The sequence below is a fragment of the Chiroxiphia lanceolata genome, unplaced genomic scaffold (genome assembly GCF_009829145.1).
Source record: "Chiroxiphia lanceolata isolate bChiLan1 unplaced genomic scaffold, bChiLan1.pri scaffold_53_arrow_ctg1, whole genome shotgun sequence".
NCBI classification, from domain to species: domain Eukaryota; kingdom Metazoa; phylum Chordata; class Aves; order Passeriformes; family Pipridae; genus Chiroxiphia; species Chiroxiphia lanceolata.
The window spans coordinates 266,377-287,943 of record NW_022476526.1 but is presented as its reverse complement, the minus strand read 5'-3'; the positions used below and the strand labels follow the sequence as shown (position 1 = coordinate 287,943).

The 21,567-nt window shown below is 53.2% G+C and overlaps 1 protein-coding gene and 1 pseudogene across 1 annotated transcript; both read left to right on the top strand.

Moving 5' to 3' along the window:
- The first annotated feature begins 832 nt into the window (after positions 1 to 832).
- LOC116781685 (Ig-like V-type domain-containing protein FAM187A) lies at positions 833 to 1,958 on the top strand. The gene is given in 3 exon segments (XM_032677391.1): positions 833 to 848; positions 966 to 1,750; positions 1,753 to 1,958. Coding segments are annotated over 3 exon segments (957 nt in total). The 3' UTR covers positions 1,909 to 1,958.
- Positions 1,959 to 14,316: 12,358 nt separating this feature from the next.
- Positions 14,317 to 18,854, top strand: LOC116781684 (annotated as a pseudogene).
- Positions 18,855 to 21,567: the final 2,713 nt, after the last annotated feature.

The window sequence follows — 21,567 nt, the reverse complement described above, 5'->3', positions numbered from 1 at the left end:
AGAGCCCTGCGAGAGGGCCTTTGGGGGCCCACAGGTGGGGTGCAGGGCCATAGGGGAGGCTGTGGGTTAAGGGGCTGCCCGGGAGATGCACAAGGCAGTCTTGGGTTATTGAAGTGCCTTGCAGGAGTCATCGCACATTGAGCACTGTCTCCAGCACGTGACATAGCCCAGGACTGGAAGTTCAGGAAACTTCTGTGTCTCCCATCACAGAGCTGCTCCGACAGTCCCACTCCCACCCCCCAGGCTGAAACTGCTGGGCCGAAGCCCCTTTGCCATGGTGGCTCCAGTGACCCGAGGGGGCCCTGTTTGGCTCCGCACACCCCACTCTCACAGTCAGACCAGGTTCCTCATCAGCTCGACCCCAGATTTCCTTTAAGGAACTAGAGGGTAGAGCCCACCCTCAGCACGCTGGCAGGAGACACGACAGAAGGATGGGGACATCCAAGGTGACCTGGAAAGGCTTGAGAAGTGGGACCACAAGAACTTGATGGCCAAGTGGAGGGGGCTGCACTTGGGTTGGGGCAATCCCAGGCATCAGCACAGACTGGGAGAAGGGCTGAGAGCAGCCCTGCAGAGAAGGACTTTGGGGGTTTTGGTGGAGGAAATGCTGGACATGAGCCAACAGTGAGTGCTGGCAGCGCTGAAGGCCAAGTGCACCCTTGGGGTGCATCAAAAGAGGGGTGGCCAGGGGGGTGAGGGAGGGGATGGTCATCCTCTACTCTGGGGGGTTGGGATGAGATCATCTTTAGGGTCCCATCCAACCCAAGCCATTCTGTGACCCTGTGATTCCATAAGATGGTGGCAGTTCCATTGTTCCCATCACAGCCCCATCATGTCCAGGGACACAGGTGACAGTTCTCCACAGCTGCTGAAGGCAGGAAGGTTCCAGAGCGGGTGTCACAGAGGCCAGGCTGTCCCGGGGCAGGGGGGTCGCTCCCAGTACATCCCTGGCTGGGCTGGGTGAGTTCTGCTGGGGCCGAGCCTGCTGGGAGCCACCATCCTCCTCTGCCTGGTCGGTGTCCTCCAGGCCTTTGCCATCGAGAAGAAAGGGGATGTGTTCAAGAAGATGGCATGTCCTGCCTTCCTGACATTTGAGAACGTCGCCTACTTGGCAGACATGACCTTCAAGCTGCCCTGCAAGTGCAAGCCCGAGGAGGTCTCTTCTGTCATCTGGTACTTCCAGAAGAACCTGCACGGCTGCGAGACCACGGAGCTGACGGACTTCAACGGCACCGTGGTGCTGGACTCCAGCCACATCCACACAGGCAGCGACCTGCTGAAGCGCTTCAGCATCCCCATGTTCAGACTCATCATGTTCCGGGCCCAGGTGAGGGATTCTGGGCACTACCTGTGCGGCTCCAAGGAAGGGTGCTTCCTGCGCCTCCTGCACCTCCGCAGCCCCGAGGTGGCCGTCCGGAGCTGCTTGGCACTGTGCCCGCCCAAGGAGGTGCCCAAGGAGGGAGTCCAGTCCATCTCCAACATCATCTACAAGTTTGGGGAGAAGCCCGTGTCCCCATCCCGAACTGACCTGGTAATCACATGCCCGGGGGCCTGCCTGGAGCACACCGTGGGCTGGGACAAGGACTCGGTCTGGCTCTACCGCTCCCAGTACCTCATGGGTGTTGGGAAGGGCATGAGGGTCTTCATCGACCACAGGAACCACCTGCAGATCCTGTGGGTGCGCAGGAACAACAGGGGCACCTACTTCTGCTGGAGGGACGGCGAGATGATGGCGGGATTCTGGCTCACTGAAGCATCACCTTCCCAGCTCAGCACCGGTGCGGCCCTGAATCCATCTTCATCATGAGGGCCATAGGCATCAGCTTCGCCGTCATCAGCAGCATCTTCTTCCTTGCCCACCTGGGCCGCTGCTGCTGGTGGGTGCTCAGGAAACCGTCCAGGTTGTAGCGTCTCCCCTGCAGGGCACTTGGATGCCTCGGATCATCCTCCTGTTGGAAATCTCCAATGTTCTCTTTTTTCTTTGCTTTCAACTTTTCAAAGGAAAACTATTTTTCAAATTAACCTGGTGATTAAACATCTCTGGTTCTGGGGCTGTTTTGAACTCACCCAACTCAGCACAGAGTTGGGAGTCGATGTTTGAGGCAAAGCTTAAAGGCCACAGAGGCAGCACGGACCCCTCTCCCAGGCCGGGGCAGGGCAGCTCCTCAGCCTGCTCCAGGCTCCAGGGCCCCCCCAGGGACCCTGGGGTGGCTACAGGGACACAATCTGCACTCATGAGGATGAGCCAAACACTCAATGATGACACCAGGAGCAAAGCCAAAGAAGGGATGTGGCAGGAAGGGACAGAGCTACAGGAAACAGTCAGCACCTCCCACACTTGGTGAGAGGAGTGGGGTACGGCTGTTTGGGTCCCTGAAGGGCAACACACCTACCCAGGGCGCCAGCATGACCCCAAAAGGGCCCATGCATGGAAGCAGCCTGTATTAGGGAGGGTTCGAAATATATCAAATCTTGAAACCATGACACCGTTAAAAGCTTAACAAAAACCAATATTTATTACCAAGAGGTGGCCAACAAAACGAACAAACCCAAAAGGGAGGAAGGAGTAGAGAAATAAGCCCCCAGTACGACCTCCCCAGTTACCCAGCTGTTGCCCATAAAGTTGTCTTACCGACCTAGCATACCTGTAATTACCCATAGCAGAAGTTGCATCCTTGGAGAGTCAGTAAGTTCACAAACTGGCAGGCGTCCCCGCCAAAGGCAATGTTGTCCTTGAGGTAAAGCTAGCTCCCTCCAAGAAAGCACTGTCTGCTTTTATACAATTAACTGAGTGACCACAACCTCCCAGGTGTGGCCAGCACCGCCCAGCCAGAGGCCCTCAGTCCCACCTCCCGGTATGTAAGTGCATCTCTTCTGCGCACGCGTGAGAACTTCGGAAATCCCTTAACACACGCGCAGTCTGCTTTGGGGGTCTTTCTTAATTGAGTCTGGGGGCGCTACTTCATCCTCCTCCTCCTCCTCCTCCTCAATCTCTCCTTCAAGTGACCTTGGAGGACGATTAGCCAATCACAGAACACCAATTAAAACAGTTTATACAAGAAGATCTCTTCAAGGACAACTTACCCGTTTATCAGTGCTTGTTTTCCCATAACTTGACAGGGAAGGAGCAAAACTTTCACAGGTGGCGGGGGCAAACACAGACCAAATGTATCAGCATAATTAACCCCTGATACACATCCCCAACCCTGATTCTCCCTGAGGACTTTGCCCCCAGACTCAGCCCCCAGACACAACCTTGCAGAACCCTCAGGGAGGCACCAGCTGAGGCCTGGGTGCCGAGCCCAGGGCTGGTGCAGGCCAGGAGGGACACAGCCACCAACCTGGCAGCACTGCTCCCTGCCTTCCCCTCTTAATCCCTAAAAATCTCCCAGTAGAACCAAACATGCCTCCCCCATCATGCTATAACACCCCCAGCCCTCCCAGGAACCAACCCTGCACGGACTGGAGCTGTCACACAGCTGGGAACTGCTCCTGTATCCACATCAGCATGTGGTTTGTTTGTTGGGAGGCAGAGCCAGCAGTGGGAAGGGCAGGTTTCCAGCGCAGCTCAGGGATTTGTGGTAGGCAGGAATCCAGCACCCCCCAGTGAGCAACTGGGAGCTGCTGGAAAAGCATCCAGACACCTGGACTGCTCCCTGCAAACAGCACCAGGTTTAGGCTGGAGTGACAGCCAGAGCCTCTGTCTGCCCAGTGAGAGCCCTGCTGGGATTGAAATCCACCAGCAGGTTTGCACCGGGAATGGGGAAGCACATTGACAGAGCCCCTGGGGAGCACAATTCCCAGCTCAGTGCCGAGGGGGCAGCCCTGGCACTGGGGCCAAGGCATCCAGCAGATCCATGTGGCATCCTGGGGTCACATCAGCTGCCAGTCTGGAGCTGTACAGGGGCACCTTGGCATGTCACACCCCCCGTGTCCCCAGGACACACAGCCACTCTCGGCACTGGTGCAGGCACAGCACAAGTTCAGGCTGTGTGGTTTTGGGGCGTTGTTGTGTTACTCCATCCCCCACAGCTGCTTGGGGGCTTCCAAAGTAGATCCAAGGCTCCACTGAGCCCACCCAGCCCAGGAGCAGATGGGGCAGGAGCTCCTGCAAGGATCAGAGGTGAGTGCCAGGATTTACCAGAGCAGTTGTAGCCAGTGAGGAGGGTGTCCAGTGGTGGGAGCTGGGGTGGGGGCATGGAGCTGCTGGAGGACATGGCTTCAGATCCCATTTTCTGTGTCCTCATGCACTCGGGGGAGGGGGTTCAACTGGGGGGTGCAGGAATGGGGAGGGAGGCCCAGGCTGGGCAAGGCCTGCTCCGATTCCCTCACTGTGCCAACTCTGGCCAGTGACCCCTTAGAACCCTGTGAACCCTCTTTGGGCACCCACAGCCTCCCCTAGGACAGCGCTGTCCCCTTTGTGTCCTCTTAGCCCCTCTCATGACCTGACACCCCCTTAAGCCACAGCCTCCCCTATTGCCCTGTACCCCCTTTTGACCCCTAAAGCCCCTCTCACAGCCCTACAACCTCTTTGGGCCTCCCCAGCCCCCTCCCACAGCCCTGCTCCCCTCTTTGGGCTCCCACAGCAGCTCCCGTGGGAGGAGCTGGGGTTCAGGAGCAGCTCCCAGCTAAGCTGGCCTGGAAAAGGTGACCACGGGTGGAAGGAGCAGCACTGGGATGTAGAACAGCTCCGGGTGTGCCGCTGTCCCACGGGAACCGGGGTCACCGGCTCCTCCTGCCCCTTCACTGCCTGGCAGCGGCTCATCTCACCTTTGTCTTCTTCAGCCTGGAAGGTTCTCATTAACACTCACAGCCCACTCGCAGTTTGTTTGTCTCATTAAGGGGGGGGGCGGGAGGAACAGGAGGAGGGGGGAGAGCCCAGCTCTGCCTCCCGTGGCTGCCGGCACTGACAGCTTCCCGTGCTTTGATCCCGCTGCGTGGGAGCCGGGAGAGGATCAATCCCTGGGGAACAGCGGGTGCTCACACAGGACCCCAAAGCCCCCGCTCTGTCCCCCCCACCCCGCGAGGGATGGAGGTCCTCTGTCACCAGGGCTGTCACACAGCACGTGTCCCCAGGGATGCCACTGTTCTGGCTGGGGACACTGAGTGCCACTATGGGGTGCGTAGGTGCCCCCAAACTGGTGTTTCGGAGGGCAAACCCCCGCCTGTCACTGGTGACTCTGACCCAGGACAGCTGCGGGGACGCGGGCCTGGCTGGGGACAAGGAGCTTCTAGGCATTAAAAGCGGATGTGGCAGCTGCCCCAGTCCCACCAATCTTGTCTCCAGAGGCTCTGGGTCCTCCCAAATTACGCCCACAGGGACCACGGGCCATTCTCAGTGGCCCGGCGATGATGGCTCCGGTCCGGCCACATGTCCCCGTCCTGCAGAGGGCAGGAGCTTTCCCCGGCCATCGGCTGCCACCTGCTGCCAACAGTAAGGCTGGTCCTCATCCCTGTCCCTGTCTCCATCCCTGCAGCAGCATCCCAGGGACCCCCCTACCCAACAGCTTCACCCCAGCTGCCTCTCGGGGCACCCACCCCACCGCCACCATGTCTCACTAGTGGCCCCAAAACACCCCCATCCCCTGCACGGGCTGTCCCCGAGGCCCATCCATGTCCCAGTTTGTGGTCAGGACACCGTGGCTGGGAGGGGACAGGGCTGGTGGTGGTGCCGTGCCGGTCCTGGATCCACCCCACCGTGTTTTCCGGCCGTGCTGTACCCTGGCACAAAGGCCCCCTCCAGGCCGTGCCAGGCAGACACGGCTCTGGCCCTGCACAAAGCCCCTTTCAGCCGCCCGGGAAAGCTCCTGGCACCCGGCCCTGGCTCTCACCACCCCCTGCTATGGGCCAATGGGGCAAAAGGGGCAAAAGATCCCCCAAACTCAGTGCACGTGTGGATGGTGACATGGTCACGCACACAGCTATGGTGGGATAAGTCCCCTCTGGATCTGAGATGGGGACGGGTGTCCTGAGTCCTGTCCAGGCTCCAGGGGCACCAGGCAGTGCTTCCACAGATCCAGTGGGATGGGAAAGACTTTGAAGGCTTCAGCCACTTAATTAACACCTGGCCTTAATAGCCTGGAGTGATGGGCTATGGGGGCTGGTGCTGAGCTGCTCGTGCCAGGGCTCATCCTAGAGGATGTGACATGGGGAGGATATGTACATGTGTGTGCCCACGTGTGGGTGTGTGTGCCCATGTGTACACGTGTGTGCCCATGTGTACACATGTGTACCTGCGTGTGCACAGTGAGATTGTCAGTGTAGAGTCGTGACGACCGATAAAGATACAAGGAGTCAGTTATATGCAGGAAAGATGTCTTCTTCCTCCTCTTTATTTTCTCATCTGCTTTTTTATACCCCTTGCTAGCAGCAAGCAGTATCCTTATTTTAGGTAAGCAAGCAACAGCGTTTTCATTGGCTAGGATCTATGGGCGATGCATTTGGCAAAGCTCAAGGCCTTATTGCAGTTCCCACATCCTGGGCCTACCAACTTTACAGCCTGCCTTTGTTTTCTCCATTAGGACTGCGTACTGACTTCCTTATCATCAAGGATACACTCGAAACTTTTCCCAGTCAACATCTCCATCCTGGGAGCTAATAGACCCTCTATTAACCCCATCAATTCCCCCTTTCTGTGATTGTGCAAGAAATATTCCCTGTGTCGTCTTTCGCAGGGCCCTTTGCAAACACGACACAATACGTGGTAACATTACTAGCACAATCACGACTATTATCAAAACTAAGACTCCCGTCTTGAGTAAGGACAGTAACTAACCCGAAATGCCAGTTGTTTACATTTGCAATGCAGCTCTGCACAGAAGCATTACAAGCCTTTGTTGCTACATCAGGTAATCGTGTAACATTAGAAACAAGTTTCACTACATCAGAGTTATTTACAGGTGCCCCGACAACGCGTGTGTGAAAAGGTAGCTCTGGTTTCACCAAGGAGACACAGAAGGTAGTCTGGTTCAGTGCTTTCATCAGGGTCACCCAGACGTTGTGGCTGTTCCACGGGCTGAGTCGTTCGAGCTGTTCCGCGTAGGAGTCATCACTGCCGGTTCCCCCAAGGCAAAAAAGGACACATGCACCAAGCAGGAATCCACCACGGTCCATCATCTGCAGAGACACAAGCATGACCCTTTCCCCAGGTTATCAGTTGTTGAGGGCCGGACCACTGTCCAGACATCAGACCCCGTACCTGAACAGGAGCAGGAGCGGTCACGGGTTGACATGACACTAATGAGGAAAAATGCAAAAAGAGAGCAGGAAAATGAGAATCCAGGGGAAAACTCAAAAAATTTAAAACATAAACAGCTTTGTCTAAACGGGCTTGAGGGGGCTCGCCATGCATTCCCCCTTTCTGTTTCTGAAGCACATGCTTCAGAGAGCCATGCATACATTCTACAATAGCTTGCCCCGTAGGAGAGTGAGGGATGCCTGTAACATGAGACACTCCCCAGTCATTCAAAAAGGTTTGAAATTTCTGAGAGCTATAGGCAGGACCATTGTCAGTCTTCAGCTGCAATGGGACACCAAGGGTAACAAAAGCTTGTTGAAAATGACGAATCACATCAAGAGCACGCTTACCTGCATGAGCAGTAGCACAAACAGCATGAGAGTATGTATCAACAGAAACATGCACAAATTTGAGACGTCCAAATTCTGGGACACGAGTAACATCACTTTGCCATACCTGTAAAGCTTGCAATCCTCTAGTATTGGTTCCATAATAGACAGGGACATTCTGACCCTGGCAATCAGGACAGGCAGCCACAATAGAATGAGCAAGGGATTGTGGAATGCCAAACTCGCTTGAGAGCAGTACTGCCTTGGTGAAAACATTGATGTGAGAGGAGAGCCTGTTGTCACTTGTCTGGAACAGGCCTGATCTGTGCAGGTGCTATGAGAGAGTCTGCTCGAGCATTACCCTCAGTAAAAAAATCCAGGCAGTGAAGTGTGACTGCGAATATGAAAAACAAAGTAAGGAACAGTACGAGATTGTAGAGTTTGCCACAATGTTAACAAAACCTGAAAGAGAAGACGATCATCACAATCAGAAAGAACTACTTGGTCTAAACGCTGTACAAGTCCTGCCACATAAGCCAAATCTGTAACAAGATTAAAAGGCTGAGGAAAAAGTTGAAATGCCAAAGTAACAGCACGGAGTTCCACAACTTGTGGAAACCCGGATTGTTGAACAAGTTCATGTTGCCATCCTGTGGGTGTATACCAGCCCACAGCAGCTTTTCCTGTTTTCCTCGAACCATCTGTAAAAAGAGTGAGTCCTTCCACTGGTTCTGTAGATGACAGCAGCTTTTGTCCAAGAGGTACTTCACTAAAAAATTTCAGTAAAGGGTGTGAAGGTAAATGATAAGCAATTTGTCCCTGAAAATCTGCCATAGCAGCTTGCAATTCATATTTGTGATTCAAACACCACTCAAAATACCATGATTGTACAGGTAAAACAATACAACTAGGATCTCTGCCAGTTAATTCAATGCACCGTTTTCGTGCTTTCATGATAATCTCAGCAGGAAGTTCAAACAGGCCAGGTACTGTTTTCCGAGATCTTGAGGGTAAAGACAACCACTCAAGAATGTGTAGAGGATCGTCCCAGGCCTCGTTGCACTGAACAAGGATCCCACAGGGGAAGCTCTGATCTATGAGAACAAAAAGCTGAACAATTTGAGACAAATCAATGCGAGAAACAAATCGTTCTGTTAACAACGTTTCTACCTGCCGAATGATTTGAACTGCTTCCTGAGTTAAGGATCGTGGTTCCAATGGATCTGTGGAATGCTTGAGCAGTGCAAAAAGAGGTTGCAGTTGCGAATTTGTCAACCCCAAATAAGGGCGTAACAAATTAACGAACCTGCTAATTTTTGAACATCAGTTAGGGTATCGATAGTGTGGTGGTTTGGGCTGGGCCTTCCTTGGTGACCAGTTTGTAACCAAGGAAGGGTCCAGATTTACCCAGTATTCCCTACGATTTTTACGTAAGCCAGATGATAAGAAGAAAGGAGGAGAGGCCTTCTCTCTCTTTCCTTCCGGCGGCTTGGAGGTGCAGGTTCCCTGCTGTTGAGTCTGCCGTGTTGGGGAGCGAGGCCTGGTAGGGCCTTGTCGACCTTGGGAGGCGGAGGTTGCTGGCGATCGTACCGGAGCGACTCTCGGTTGTCCCAAGGAGAGTGGTGGGATATTTTCTTTGCTAACTCTTAGTTACTAGATCTCGGGCTACTGATTGGGATATATATATATATATATACACATATATTTTATTTTGGTTTTGTTCCCTTTCCCTTCCCCCTTCCCCTTCCCTTGTGAAATTCTATATATTTTTAAATTGTATATATATTTCAATTGTAACATAAGTGTAAATATATTTATATATATCACTTTAGCTGTCTCTCTTGTTTCGTGTTTTCTTAGTTGTTGTTTTTTTTTCTCCCTCTTCTCCCTGAGGTTTGGGGGGGGGGGGGGACTTCTGGCGGTAAGGTTTGGAGACTTGGCAGGGAGCCAGCTTCAAACCATATCAGATAGGCAATTGTAACTGAATAGGCTGAGGCCTTACTGTTCTTTTAGTAACAAGGAGGCCCAGATATTTCCAAGGTTCTGCAGTTTGTATTTTCTCTGGTGCAATGACAAGGCCAAAAGACTGAAGTGATTCTTTAGCTGCATTTGCAACTGCAGACAGTGTTTCTTTTTGCTCGGCGGAGAACAGAATATCATCCATAAAATGGAAACTACCATTTCGGGAACTGGATTCTCACAGGAGTTAAAGCCTTTGCAACATATCACTGGCAAATAGTGGGTGAATTTTTCATCCCCTGAGGCAAAACCTTCCATTGATATCGCTTTGCAGGTTCTGCATTATTGACAGAGGGTACTGTAAAGCAAATTTTTCTTTGTCAACCTCAGCTAGAGGAATTGTGAAAAAACAATCTTTCAGATCAATTACTATTATCGACCAGTTGAGGGGTATCATTGTGGGTGATGGGAGTCCTGTCTGCAGAGCTCCCATCGGTACCATGACAGCACTGACTTTTCTTAAATCCTGTAAAATCTCCATTTCCCAAATTTCTTTTGTATAACAAAACCAGGTGTGTTCCAGGGACTGAATGATGGCTCAATGTGGCCAGCAGCCAATTGCTCTTGGACCAGATCCTGCAGGGCCTGTAACTTTTCTCTGGACAGGGACCACTGAGGTACCCACACTGGAGTGTCAGTTAACCATTTAAGTGCCAATGCAGGCTGTTTGTCACCCTGCAAAAGCACAGTGGCCCCAGTTAAAAATCCATGGTAATTTTAACTCCCTATTGAGCCAGACAATCCCTTCCCCACAGAGTTAGAGGGGCAGGAGTGACATATGGTCTTACAGTCGCAGCCTGCCCTTCAGGATTACAAATCAGGATGAAATGAACTGCAATGTAACACTGTGTAGTTCCCCCCACCCCACAACACCTGAATCAGAGGACACCAGAGGCCAAGAGCTTGGCCAATTATACATGGAGACGATGCTTATATCAGCACTGGTATCGAGTAATCCAGTCACCTTAACAACAGAAGGCGAGGCTTTCTCATTACACAGTTCACAAGTCATCTGTGGATGTTTGTGTGAAATAGTCTGTGACCAAAATACTTGTGGAGGTCCTGTTGATCCAAGTCCTCCAGCATGTCTCTCCTGGTTCTCTGTCCTGGGAACACAACTCACAAAAGGCACAAGCTGAGCAATTCGAGTTCCTTTTGGAATAGTAACAGGAGGGTAGGGGGTAGAGACCATGGCACAGATTTGTCCTGTATAGTATGCATCGATTACCCCAACATGTACAATTATCCCAGAAATTGTGCTACTTGAGCACCCGATTAACAAAGCACTCAGTCCACGTCCGATAGGTCCCTTAGCATCTAAGGGAACCTTGACAATATCTGTAGAAGAAATTGTTGCTGTTGCAGAGGTGGATACATCCATACTGGCTGCTCCACTGGTTTTCCCTGTGAGCTGGTAACAGGGGGGAACATCAGGGGGGTTGCATACGGGTTGTACTGTGGCAGTGAAGGTACTTGTGTCTGAGCGCACCTCCTCCTCGTGCTGGCTTTCCCATTTCCCTGGAGAGGCTGTCCATTGGCATGAAACTTAGAGCGACATTGTTTAGCAAAGTGTCCTGGCTTCCCACAACGGTTACAATGAATATCAGGAGGATTAGGTAAGACCTTTGGCTTTTCCCTGTTGCTTTTATCAGGGCAGTTAGCCTTAAGGTATCCTTCTCTATTACAGTTATAGCATCGTGGGGTAGGATGCAAAATTGCAGCAAGGGCAGTCATTTGGTGATCTATAGTACCCACTTTGGAACATGCAGATACCATATCAGCCACAGACGGGTCTCCTGGCAATGCATCTATAATTTTCTGACAATTTTCATTTGCATTATCTTTTTCCAACTGCTTTAGGAGAGCCTGACGCAGGACTTCATCATCCACTTGCTTTTCCAATGAAACTGCAATGTGTTCAACAAACTTTAAATAAGGTTCCCTTGGTTCCTGTTTCACTGTTGTATATCTAGGACGAGGGGAAGCAAGCTCCATAGTTTTAGTCAGAGCTAACATTCCCACCTGCTGACACTGTTGTAACACAATAGGATCCCACTGGGCCTGCAAATCAGGGCTACTAAAACAATTTTTTCCCAATAAGGCTTCCACTCCTACACCCAGTCTGGGGTCCCCTGGAGGGAGTCTCATATTCTCCATAGCTGCTCTTTCTGCCTGTTTTTACCAGTTAGAACTAAACACTTTGTATTGTACAGGTTCAAATAAAACTTGAACTAGATGGTCAATATCATAAGGAGCGAGCAAATCAGCATTAATTGCATGAATCGCACGCATAACTTCAGAAGAATTCACACCATATTTTGCCACATATATTTGCAAATCCTGAATAGCTTTCCAAGCAAATATATAATGTTCATCTTGCTTGCCAGAGTTAGGAGCTGCCTTAAAAACAGGATAAGCTTCTACTTCTGACTCTATTCCCGGAACAAATGCAATGTCCTTCATAGCTTGTGAGGGGTGCCCGATCTTGTCTAACAACTCCCATTCCCCCCTTTTTGCAGCTTGTACACGCACCGTCTCCCAAAACTTTCTAGGATGACGTGGCATGACTGTGACAGTGGTGACTGCTGGCAAAGTCCATGGATCAGATAGCGTTTGAGTCTTTTGGCTCTGGGACCCCTTATGTACAGGTTATAAGGCTCAACTACGGACGGAGGCATTTTCAGCTTCCTCCCTGTCTGCATCATCTGCTGGGGGGCATCCTCATTGTTTTCATCAGTGTCCTCGTCCTCCTCTTCCTCCTCCTCTGGCAGAGGAACAGAGGACGCTTGCCTTTGCTTAACTTTAAATTCCTCTACAAGTTCCATAGGTGTCTTATACCGGTAAGCGACTATAGCAGTAGGGGATTTGTATTTACAAGGAGTTTTAACTGGCTTGTGGGGTGCAGGATAGTGAACTTTCGAACCTTTAGGGGTTTTTAGAGCCAGATTCTTGGTAGATTTTTTTGTATGTGTATCCAAACGCCACACTGTTTCTTTTCTATCTGCTAAAGCAAGCAGTTCATTGTTAGAGGGGGAAGTAGCAGGCGGCGATGCCGCAGCAACTGAAGTTTCCTCCTCCCTTTTGAGTCCTTCTGTATCTGACAGAGGCTCTGTTTCAGGCAACTGAATACCTTCCGAAACTTGTTCATTAAGCCAGTCTTTTAAAGTTTCAACTAATATATGCCAGGTGGCAGGCAAACCTTCTACTTCCTTAGCACACCTAGCACCCTTATAAACCTCTTTCCACAGTTTATCCCCCACATTCTCCCAAGTCTTTACTCTAAATGCAACTGATGTGTTAGCTTCAAAACCTTGCTTTCGACACCATAGCAGCAAACGTTGCAAATCATAATCTTCAACAGTTACACCTTTACACTTTAGGAAGTGCTTCCAAGTGGACAGCACCAACGTTTCCTCTTTAGACATCTGATTCCCCATTATCACAGTCTTTGTTCCTGGCGGCTCACCTTTTCCAGGTGTCAGTAGTTCTCAGGTCCGGACCAGGTAGTTTCCTCACTGCTCTCAGCTACGCCAAGCTCTGTCACCACCATCCATCACCCGATGGTCAGTAATGCAGTATCGCGTCGAGGGTCATCATATGTCAGTGTAGAGTCGTGATGGCCGATAAAGATACAAGGAGTCAGTTATGTGCAGGAAAGATGTCTTCTTCCTCCTCTTTATTTTCTCATCTGCTTTTTTATACCCCTTGCTAGCAGCAAGCAGTATCCTTATTTTAGGTAAGCAAGCAACAGCGTTTTCATTGGCTAGGATCTATGGGCGATGCATTTGGCAAAGCTCAAGGCCTTATTGCAGTTCCCACATCCTGGGCCTACCAACTTTACAGCCTGCCTTTGTTTTCTCCATTAGGACTGCGTACTGACTTCCTTATCATCAAGGACACACTCGAAACTTTTCCCAGTCGATATCTCCATCCTGGGAGCTAATAGACCCGCTGTTAACCCCATCAGAGATGGCTCTGTGTGTGTGTGTGTGCTGTGTGTACATGTAAGGGTAACTGGGCATGTACCACTCTGGGCATGTGTGTGCACATGCACACGTGTGTTGGCTTGGCTGTGCCCATGTGTGCACAGCAGGGTGGCTGTGCTTGTGCATGCTATGTGTGTGTGGAAGGGGAACTGCGTGTGCGCAGCTCTGGGTGTGTCCCATGTGTGCGTGCACACATGTTCAGGGAAAGCAGCACATGTGTGTGTCTGTGCACACTGTGTGTGTCCCCCACGTGTATGCTAGGCAGGCACATGCGTGTGCCTTGCACACGGAGTGTGTGTCTGTGGACATGGACAGATACGTGTGTGTGTCTCTGGAGGTGTCTCTGTGCACATGTGTGCCTGTGGGTGTGCACATGTGTTAGAGTGGAGGTGTAGGTGACCCCACACGTGTATACACAGATCTCACATGTACATGTGTGTGGATCTCTCACGGTGCAGCACCCAGCCTTGCACACACCCCCTCCCACCGGCTACCCTGGGAGTGAACTTGGCCACTGCTCCATCTCTGCCCTGCCATGTGCCCCAGGGCCCCCCGGGAGGGCCAGGGCTGGGCAGGGGGATGTGCCACGGTGCCCAGGTTGGGTACCAGGGCACAGACACCCCTGCCAGGCTTTGTGCTGACCCAGTGGCTCCCTGACCAGTGGCCAGTGCCAGGGCATCCAGTGAGACGGGGGCTCCAGGCTCCATAAAAACCCTCAGGAGGGCACATCACACCCACCCCAGGCATGGAGAGCCAGCGCCCATCCTTCTACAGCCACCGCTTCAGCCCCACCACCCCCATGCACTGGATGCCCCTCGCCAGCCCCCCAGCCCAGAGCCACCGGGGACTCTGCGGCACCCACCCGGTCGCCCGACTGGGCTCAGGCAGGATGGACTCCTTGCTGACCGTGACACTCAACTTGGAGTTCCGGGAGATGTGCACCAGCGAGAGGGTGGAGATGATGGAGCTAAACGACCGCTTCACCAGCTACATTGAGAAGGTGCGGCTGCTGGAGCAAGCAGAACAAAGTGTTGGTGCTGGAGCTGAACCAGGTGCAGGACCAGGAGCCGTCCTGCCTGGGGGACATTTACCAGGAGCAGCTGTGGGAGCTGCGGTGCCACGCGGAGCAGTTGGGCACTGCCAAGGCCTGGCTGGAGAGGGACAACCCGGCCCAGGACCTCAGCAGCCTCCAGCAGAAGTGAGGCACTGTCCAGCTGGGGCTACTTCTGGGGACCAGGGTGGCCACCAGGAGCAGGATGGAAAGTGGTCACTGGGATGGGTGTCAGGGTGATTGCCAGGAGCAGGGTGGCCACTGGAATGGGGACCAGGATGTATCCAAAGTGGCAGCAGGGACTAGGATGGCCACGAGGGTGGTGATCAGGGTTGTCCTGGGGACCACGGTGGTGATGGGGATGGTGATGTGGCCAGGAAAATGGTGATGTCATGGGGACCATGGTGGTGGCAAGGCCCAGGGTGACCCCTGGGACCAGGATGGAGACTGAGGGGTACCCAGGGATCAGGGTGACCATGGAGACAGGAGCAGGGTAGCCCTGGGGACCAGGCACTGATGTGTACCAGGCTGGTGATGGGGACCACGGTGACCCCTAGGGACAGTATGGGATGGTGGAGGGGGTGCAGGATGGGTGCAGGCACTGACACGGGGTTTGGGTGGGGGCTGGGGCTGTGGGGCTGTGTCGGCACAGGGAGGTGTGTCTGTGGGCAGAGAGGGACAGGTCACAGTGCCAGAGGGGTCACGGTGCTGGAGGGGTCATAGTGCTGCAGGGGTCATGGTGCCAGAAGCGTAACAGTGCCCCTGTTCTGGCACAGGCTGCAAGATGAGGTGACCCCGTGGCTGGAGGCTGAGAGCAACCTGGCTGCCTACAGGCAGGTGAGGGCAGGGGCCACATCCTACACTTCAGGGGTTCAGCTACCATCTTGTCCTCTCCTTGGGATGGGTAGGGATGGGGAGGGAGTGGACAGGAGCAGGCAGTGAGGGACTGGGGCATGTTACAATGGGCAGAGAGGGGCAGGGATGGGCAGGGATGGACAGAAGAGGGGTGGGGATGGGTAGGAGCAGGCAGTGAGAGACTGGGATGTGTTATGATGGGCAGAAAGAGGCAGGAACAGGGCAGGGATGGAACAGGGCTAGAGCTGAAATGGAACAGAGATGGGGCAGAAATGGAGCAGGGATGGGCAGGAGAAGGTAGTGAAGGACCAGGATATGTTACAATGGGCAGAGACAGGCAGGGCTGGGCAGCAGAGGGCAGGAATGGACATGGCCAGGCAGCTCAGGAGGGAGCAGACCCAAGGTGCCAGCCTGGGACTGTTCCTCATGTCCCCCCACGGTGACAGGATGTGGACAACGCCACCTTGGCTCGTCTGGACCTGGAGCGGCACGTGGGGACCCTGCAGGACGAGATCACCTTCCTGCACAAGGTCCACGAGGAGGTAACCCTGTCATGGGGGGCTGGGGCATCCTGGGGCTCGGGGGGGGGCTGTGCTGGACCCCCTGTCCCCCCCAGGAGCTGCAAGGGCTGCAGGAGCAGCTGTCCCGGCAGCGGGTGCACGTGGAGGTGAATAGCAGCAAACCAGACCTGACGGCCACCCTGCGTGACATCCACAGCTAGTATGAGGCCATGGCTGCCAGCAACACCCAGGAGACAGAGCAGTGGTACAAATCCAAGGTGCAGAGTGAGCTAGTGGCCCCATGGAGGAGTGGCCTGGCTGTCATCTCCAGTGATCAGACTAAGGACAGAAAGCCTGAGTTAAGAACGAAATCAGCAGCCCACCTGAAGTGCATGTACACCAATGCATGCAGCATGGGCAAAAAACAAGAGGAGCTGGAAGCCATCGTGCAGCAGGAAAGCTATGATGTAGTTGCCATCATCCTGGTGCAATCACACAGCACCTACAGGATGGACAAGGGATCAGATCCAGCCAGCGAGGGTTTAGGAAGGGCAGGTCCTGTCTGACCAATCTGATCTCCTTCTACGATCAGGTGACCCGCCTGGTGGATGAGGGGAAGGCTGTGGATGTAGTCTATCTGGACTTCAGCAAAACCTTTGACACTGTCTCCCATAATATACTCCTGAAAAAACTGGCAGCCCATGGCTTGGACAGGGGCACTCTGTGCTGGGTTAGGAACTGACTGGAGGCCGGGCCCAGAGAGTGCTGGTGAACGGGGCTGCATCCAGCTGGCGGCCGGTCACCAGTGGTGTCCCCCAGGGATCAGTGTTGGGCCCAGTTCTGTTTAATATCTTTATCGATGATTTAGATGAGGGGATTGAGTCCATCATTAGCAAATTCTCAGATGACACCAAGTTGGGAGGGAGTGTCGACCTGCTGGAAGGCAGGAGGGCTCTGCAGGGGGACCTGGATGGGCTGGAGAGTTGGGCTGGTTCCAACGGGATGAGGTTCAACAAGGCCAAGTGCCGGGTCCTGCACTTTGGCCACAACAACCCACTGCATCGCTACAGGCTGGGGACAGAGTGGCTGGAGAGCAGCCAGGCAGAAAGGGACCTGGGAGTGCTGATTGACAGGAGGCTGAACATGAGCCAGCAGTGTGCCCAGGTGGCCAAGAAGGCCAATGGCATCCTGACCTGTATCAGGAACAGTGTGGCCAGCAGGACCAGGGAAGTGATTCTGCCCCTGTAGTCAGCACTGGTGAGGCCTCACCTGGAGTACTGTGTCCAGTTCTGGGCCCCTCAGTTCAGGAAAGATGTTGAGGTGCTGGAGCAGGTGCAGAGAAGGGCAACGAGGCTGGGGAAGGGACTTGAACACAAGTCCTATGAGGAGAGGCTGAGGGAGCAGGGATTGTTTAACCTTGAGAAGAGAAGGCTCAGGGGAGACCTCACCACTCTCTACAACTACCTGAGAGGAGGTTGTAGGCAGGTGGGGGTTGGTCTCTTCTCCCAAGCAACCAGCAGTAAGACAAGAGGGCATGGCCTTAAGCTGCACCAGGGGAGGTTTAGGTTAGATATTAGGAAGAAATTCTTTACAGAGAGGGTAATCAGCCATTGGAATGGGTTGCCCAGGAAAGTGGTGGATTCTCCGTCCCTGGAGGTTTTTAAGATGAGGCTGGATGTGGCACTTAGTGCCATGGTCTAGCAACTGTGGTGGTAGTGGATCAAGGGTTGGACTTGATGATCTCAGAGGTCCTTTCCAACCTGTCTGATTCTATGTGGGGTTGTTCACCTGGGGTTGGGGGGTGGTGAGGGGGTTTGGGATCTCCGCTGTTCCCACCTGTGTCAGGGATGTTTCTTCATGTTTCCAGGGCTATGTCCCTCCTGTGGAGCACAGCAGAGCTGTACCCCCAGGCCGTGTCCCACTGGGACACATCCCTACTGCGTGTCCCTGTCCCAGTTCACAGGGACACATCCCGTGGCCGTGTCCCTGTCCCAGTTCACAGACCTGAGGGATGCGGCCACCTGGCAAAACGAGGCCCTGCGCGCGGCCAAGCAGGAGGCCAACGAGTACCGGCACCAGCTGCAGGCCCTCACCTGCGACCTGGAGGCTCTGAGGGGCTCGGTAGGTGATGGCCATGGGGTGCAAGAGGGGGGACACAGCCTTGGGGAGCTGCCACCACCATGGGGTTCCCTGGAGCCCCAGTGGGACACCACCCAGTGCTGGAGAATGGCAGCTCCTCTGGGGTGGGAGATGGGCACTGGGATGAGCCCCCAGCTCCTGGGAGAAGGTGGCCATGGAGAGTGTCACGACCACTTGTGGCCCCCCAGAAGGAGTCCCCGGAGAGGCAGCTGTAAGAACTGGAGAAGCGCTACACCCTGGAGACGACCGACTATCAGGACACAGTGGCATGGCTGGAGGAGGACACCCAGAGCCTCAAGGAGGAGATGGCCCAGCATCTGCAGGACTACCAGGACCTGCTCAACATCAAGCTGGCCCTGGACATGGAGATCACCACATACCGCAAGTTGCTGGAGATCGAGGAGAGCAGGTGATGGCACAGCAGGGGCTCCATGTCCTCGTGGTCCCTCTGGGGTGTCCAGTTGGGTTGGAGGCCATCCTCCAGACCCCACTGCCCCAGCCCCAGGCAGGTGGAGCTGGGGGGCAGCAGGATCCCACGCTCTTCCCAATGGTCTGGTTGCTCCTGCAGGATCACCATCCCTGTGCAGAGCTTCTCCAACCTGCAGGTCCGAGGTGAGGCTGGAGGGGGGAGCAGGATGGTGGCACAGGCAGGGATGGTTTCTGGGGGCTCTTCGCATCTCAGATGGCATCGTGCTCTTCGTCGATGCAGCTGAGGAGGTGAGTGCCAGCTTCTCCTAGGGGTGATCCTCAGCATTGCTTCTCTGGAGTCTCTGCTCCTGCCTTAGCACGAAGGCCTGGGATGGGTTCAGCTTGTCAGGGTGAAGGTTTTTTGGAGGACGGGTCGGGAAGTGAGTTTTCCATCCAAACAGGCAGTGACACCTCCTGCTCCTGTGTCCAGGCTGATGTGATTCGTGTGGCCTGTAAGCTGATTGTTCAACTTATGTGCATCTCCATCCCCATGATACCCAAAACTGAGCAGGTTATTTATACCAGAGATGTCCACAGGCTTGGATTCAAGGAATTCAGTTGGGTCAGCACCTATCTCAGCTTCAGGAGGATTAGCTGATTGCTGGTGGCTGAGCCTGGGCTTTTCTGCAGCCTGGCAGCAGTGTAGGGGTCAATGGCTGCCCCTCACGCCCCAGATAGCATTTCATGGAGGCTTTCCTAGGACTCTGAGCTGGTTGTTCCCTGCAGGTGATGCTGAACACGGAGCAGCTGATCAAGCACGTGGTGCAGGAGAGGTTGGCAGTGACCGTGTGCATCAACAAGATCGACCGGCTCATCCTGGAGCTCAAACTGCCCCCAACAGATGCTTATGACAAACTCAAACACATTGTAGATGAAGTTAATGGTCTCATCAGGTGAGGAGGTTTGTGTCTCTGTCCCACTGCAGGTGCTTCTCTCTGTGTATGCCTGAAAACCCATTAGTTTGTCTCTTGATACGTTGAATCAGAGAAAAATGAGGCAGGAAGAACCGCTGGAAATTTATTTCAGCCAATATCTTGAATTAGGGAGGATAGGCTCTTCCTGACAAGCTTCGTGGGATTTCATTCCCCCCCCATTTTATTTGTCCTCCATGAAAAAGTAGGGACAGAGCAGTGAGCTTCTGCGTTCCCAAACATCTCAAATACACTGAAATTATCCAGATTGTATCCTGAACTGGAGGTTGAGATGTCTCAAAGCTCCTGAATATTTGCTAAAAACCAGGAGGGACTTGCTCTTCCAACCCCTAAACAAAGATATGATACTGATATGGTCACATCAACTTGCCAGCCCTGTTCAGGGAAGGGAGGGACATCTTGGTAGCCATGCATCATTTCTGTGTATTCTGCATCCAGGGAATTTTTTTAACAACTTTCTACCCTTCAAGTGTGTGTGGATTTGCACACAGGCTCCCTGGCATGTCTCTGTTCAGTGTCTTATTAACTTTTTCTCCTTGACAGATTGGCTATTTTGTGCCCTCCTCAACTAGCCCCCAGTTGTGTATAAACCCTGTAGTGGTTTGAATCTTGTTTTCCCCCAGAGGCTAAGAAAGTGGTAGCCCCCAAGGGGTGGAAACCCCTGGAAGTTTTGAAATTCTGCCCAATGGGCGCTCCTGCAAAAATGTCAACATCCCACAAGCTCACCGGAAGAGAAGAGTTGTTGGTTTGGTTGTTGTCGAAGTGGCAGCCATGTTGTGAACCACAAGGAGGGGGCTCAAAGCCCCACAGGGGGGTTTGGCCCCCAGCCCCAGCAAGGGGGACTGCAGAGACTTGGAACAGTCTTTGACTGGGCTAAGCGTCTGTAGTTAAGCCAGGAGATGTTTCTGCATCATGGACCACAGCCGGAGAAAGCAGCAGCCGGCACTGACCAGAGAAACGGTGGCAGAGAGCCAGAAGAGATAAGACAGAGCAACAGAGACATGCAGCACCAGAGAGAGAACTCCTGGAAGGAGAGCCGAGGGAAAGAGAGTCAACAGCAGAGTTACAGAGTTCTGGGGGTAAGAACTGATACCAGACACCCCCCCCCAAACTCCTTTGATCCCTCTGAGAAAAAGAGGGAGATGGACTCCTATTTTGGAGAAGAGTTTTGGACATGCAGTACTGGAGAGAGAGAGGAGCTGAAAAGCTCAGTTGTCCTGAGAGCTGAGCCAGGACGGTGTGGGAGTTTGGCCTTGGGGGCCCTCCCTTGCTACAAGCTACAAAGAAGCTCGCAGCCTGATGGCAGGGCACAGAGGCCCTGCAAGGAGCTTGAATCTCCTGGAGATACCAGACCGTCACGAAGACCCCTGCGTCTCGTGATATGACCGTGGTGGAACGACCTTTGTCTGGGGTGACGTAGCCCACGGAGAAAGACCCCTTTGCCTGCGTCAAGGGGCCGAGGGAGCTTGGATACCTCCCTCGTGAGTGCTGGCAGAATCCAGCTATCAGCTGCTGCATGCATGTGGAGAGCACAGATGACTGCTGCTGTAGAAGAGACTCCTGCTTTGGGACTGGAAGGGATCTGTCCTTCTTTCCCTCCTGGACTTTTATTTGGAGGGGAGAAGAGATCTGATCCATTGTAAATACTATATGTCATGGTAGAGATAGTTGTGATTGTGTGTATAATGTGTTATAGTATTTATTTGTACAGTCATTGTAACATATTCCCTTTCCCCATTTGGAGTCTGGCGTGTTTTGTCTGGAAAAACCCATCTCACATTGGGTTGAGATGTGGGAGGGGGAATGGAGCTAGGGAATTGGATTTTGGGGCTATCTCAAACCATGACAAACCCTCACTCATTGAGGGGAGGCGGGTTGCTATTTTGGGGAGAAGAGAAGGTATTTGTTTCTTTGCTTTATTTTGTCTTTCAACAGCATAATCAGCACCCCAATAAAGAAATAGCTACATGCTTAAAACCTAAATTCTCTCTCATGCAAAGTTTCAGATTTCTTCAACTTGCTTTTATCTTTGAACACCAAACATTTGCAAT